This window comes from Penaeus vannamei, chromosome 14 (assembly GCF_042767895.1).
Source record: "Penaeus vannamei isolate JL-2024 chromosome 14, ASM4276789v1, whole genome shotgun sequence".
NCBI lineage: Eukaryota > Metazoa > Arthropoda > Malacostraca > Decapoda > Penaeidae > Penaeus > Penaeus vannamei.
This window is the reverse complement of record NC_091562.1, coordinates 15,759,692-15,762,191: the sequence shown is the minus strand read 5'-3', so window position 1 is coordinate 15,762,191 and position 2,500 is coordinate 15,759,692. Positions and strand designations below refer to the sequence as shown.

The 2,500-nt window shown below is 34.8% G+C and overlaps 1 protein-coding gene across 1 annotated transcript in view; it reads left to right on the top strand.

Moving 5' to 3' along the window:
* Nucleotides 1-2,500, top strand: part of LOC138863932 (nephrin-like) — a 250,982-nt gene that overhangs the window by 201,577 nt on the left and 46,905 nt on the right. Inside the window, exons 13-14 of the mRNA XM_070129439.1 lie at nucleotides 201-251; nucleotides 1,377-1,503. Coding sequence (XP_069985540.1) covers nucleotides 201-251; nucleotides 1,377-1,503 — 178 coding nt within the window. The remainder of the gene's footprint in view (nucleotides 1-200; nucleotides 252-1,376; nucleotides 1,504-2,500) is intronic.

Here is a 2,500-nt window from a genome sequence, read left to right as displayed (position 1 = left end):
TTAGGGCCTAAAGAAAGGAGGGAAAGGCCCGTTCACTTCCCCCATGAGGAGACGTAGTGTCGCATGTGCCTTAAAGAAAATGGGTCTGGCTATGCGTGTTCTTCACTTGTGAGTAAATAAAAAATACCATAGGTAAGCAATTTAAGCGACATTAAGAAAACAATAGACAAGAAATGTTCATATGTCCCCTCGTCCTGCAGGGAAAGGTGAACATCAAAATGACATCCCTGACTGGTGCTGGCCAATGCAAGGTAAATCGTCAGGGTTGTAAACATTAATTGTAATATCAACACGTCCAGCAATATCCTGACATGTAAAAAGGGTCAGACACAACCTTTTCTCGAAGATCCAGCATCGCCACAGTAACGGGTAATCAAGAGGATGCACACAAACACAGTGTCCCGAGACAACTACCTTCAAGTTTATTTAGAGAGAGTTTTTTATACAGGTAGGCCACGTCATTGCGGGAATAGTTATCTTAACAGAACATTAAGTACCGTCACTAAAGTATAGGTTATCTTTTTAAAAAAAGTGCAAAAAAACAGCAAACAATAACAAATAACTTAAGTAGACACGTCCAAAATATACACAAAAGAACATAAGAACAAGGAAAATAGTGCACTAAAACCATCGCTAACAAAGTAAAACAGTATAATCAAAATAACCATCAGAACTAAGTAAAAAGATGCAACAGTAAATGGGACTACTCTAGGCCCCTCTGTGAGCCTCCATCAGTTCGTATAATCCATAATAAGCAAGCGACGTTACAGGTCGTAAGTGTAAGAGAAAAATATTCAAAATTCTATAAAATAAGTAGCCAAGATAAAAACAAGAGAAATGATTATTAAAATGGCATTGACGTGATTTTAAAAGTTAATCAAAACTATAGATAACTCAAAATAATTGAAAAGTTCTAAAATACGTCGAGGCGGGGGTTATGAAAATATTCCGTCTTTAAAAGCTGTTGAGTATATATATATATATATATATATATATATATATATATATATATATATATATATATATATATATATATATATATATATATATATATATATATATATATATATATATATACATATATATATATATATATATATATATATATATATATATATATATATATATATATATATATATATATATATATATGTGCATATATTGAAAAACACAGGTTCTTTTCTGATTTTAAAAGGAGACTTCACTTTAAGTAAGGGCCGATAAAATCTCGCCAAAAAAGAAAAATTGACTTGCCACCTGGCTTATTCGGCCACTCAGGGATTCAAAGTATTCGAAGCCCAAGAAGGAAACATGAAATAATCGTTTTATAGTAGTTTTATTTATACATCTCAAATATAAAATATATGTCTTAGCAGTGATAGTATGTGGCCGTGCTGTCTGCGTGGCGGGAATCGTCTCCAGCGTGTGTGAGCGCCGCCTGCTGGATGACCCAACGTTCGGGACAGGATTCGGGGCAAAGAATCGGGGATGTCAAGGGGACTGGTAAGGTACTAGGGTGGAGGATAGGGGGTAGAAACAAGGGCGTATGGTTAAGAAAAAGAACGAAAAGGAGAGAAACATTAAGGAAAGCCAAGAGAGGGAAATGAAAGAAATGGGTAAAATTACCAAAGGAAAGGGAAAATAGAAAACGAGAAAGAAATTAGTATGCGAGAAAAGTAATAGAAGAAAATAGATAACATAGTAAAAGAGGGATGAAGAAAGATGAACGAAATGAATGAGGGAGGAAGGAGCGAGGCAAAGAAACAAGGAACAGAAAAGGAGTAAGATAGCATAACGAAGGAATAGGAAAAGTTGAAAACGGGAAATTTAGCATTGGGGGGAAGATTAGAAAGGAAAAGATGAAAACGAGGATAGATAAGAGTAAACGAAAGAAATGAACGGGGAAGGAGAGAAAGAAAACGAGGGAAAGTAGGAAGAGGAGACGAAAGAGAGACTGAAGTATACAAAGTGCAAAATTCAGAAAAGATAGATATGCGAGAGAGAGAGAGAGAGGGGAGAGGAGAGCGGGATAAGGAATAGAGGTAAAACGGGGGAGGGGGGAGACTTAGGGAAACAAGGGTAAGGAGGAGGATAAGGGAGAGAAGGCAAGGGGCATAGCGCAGGATAGAGAGACGGGGGGGGGGGGGAGTCGGAGACCTCACAATTAGTAAAAGTAATAATGATTATGATTAGTATGATGATACTTACATTAATGATGAGAATAATCATAATGATGATAGTGATAAGAATGGTAACAGCAAAAATATTAATGATAATAGTGATGATAAGATTAGTTATGATATATATAATTATAAAAGTAATGATAATATCCATAAGAATGATAACAATAATAAAAGTAAGGATGATGAAAGAAGAATGATAATAACAAAATTATAATGATAACACCATTACTGATACTAATGACAATGACAATAATATCAATGACAATAGTAATAATAATCACATTACTAATAACAATAATAACAGCAGTACCACTCCT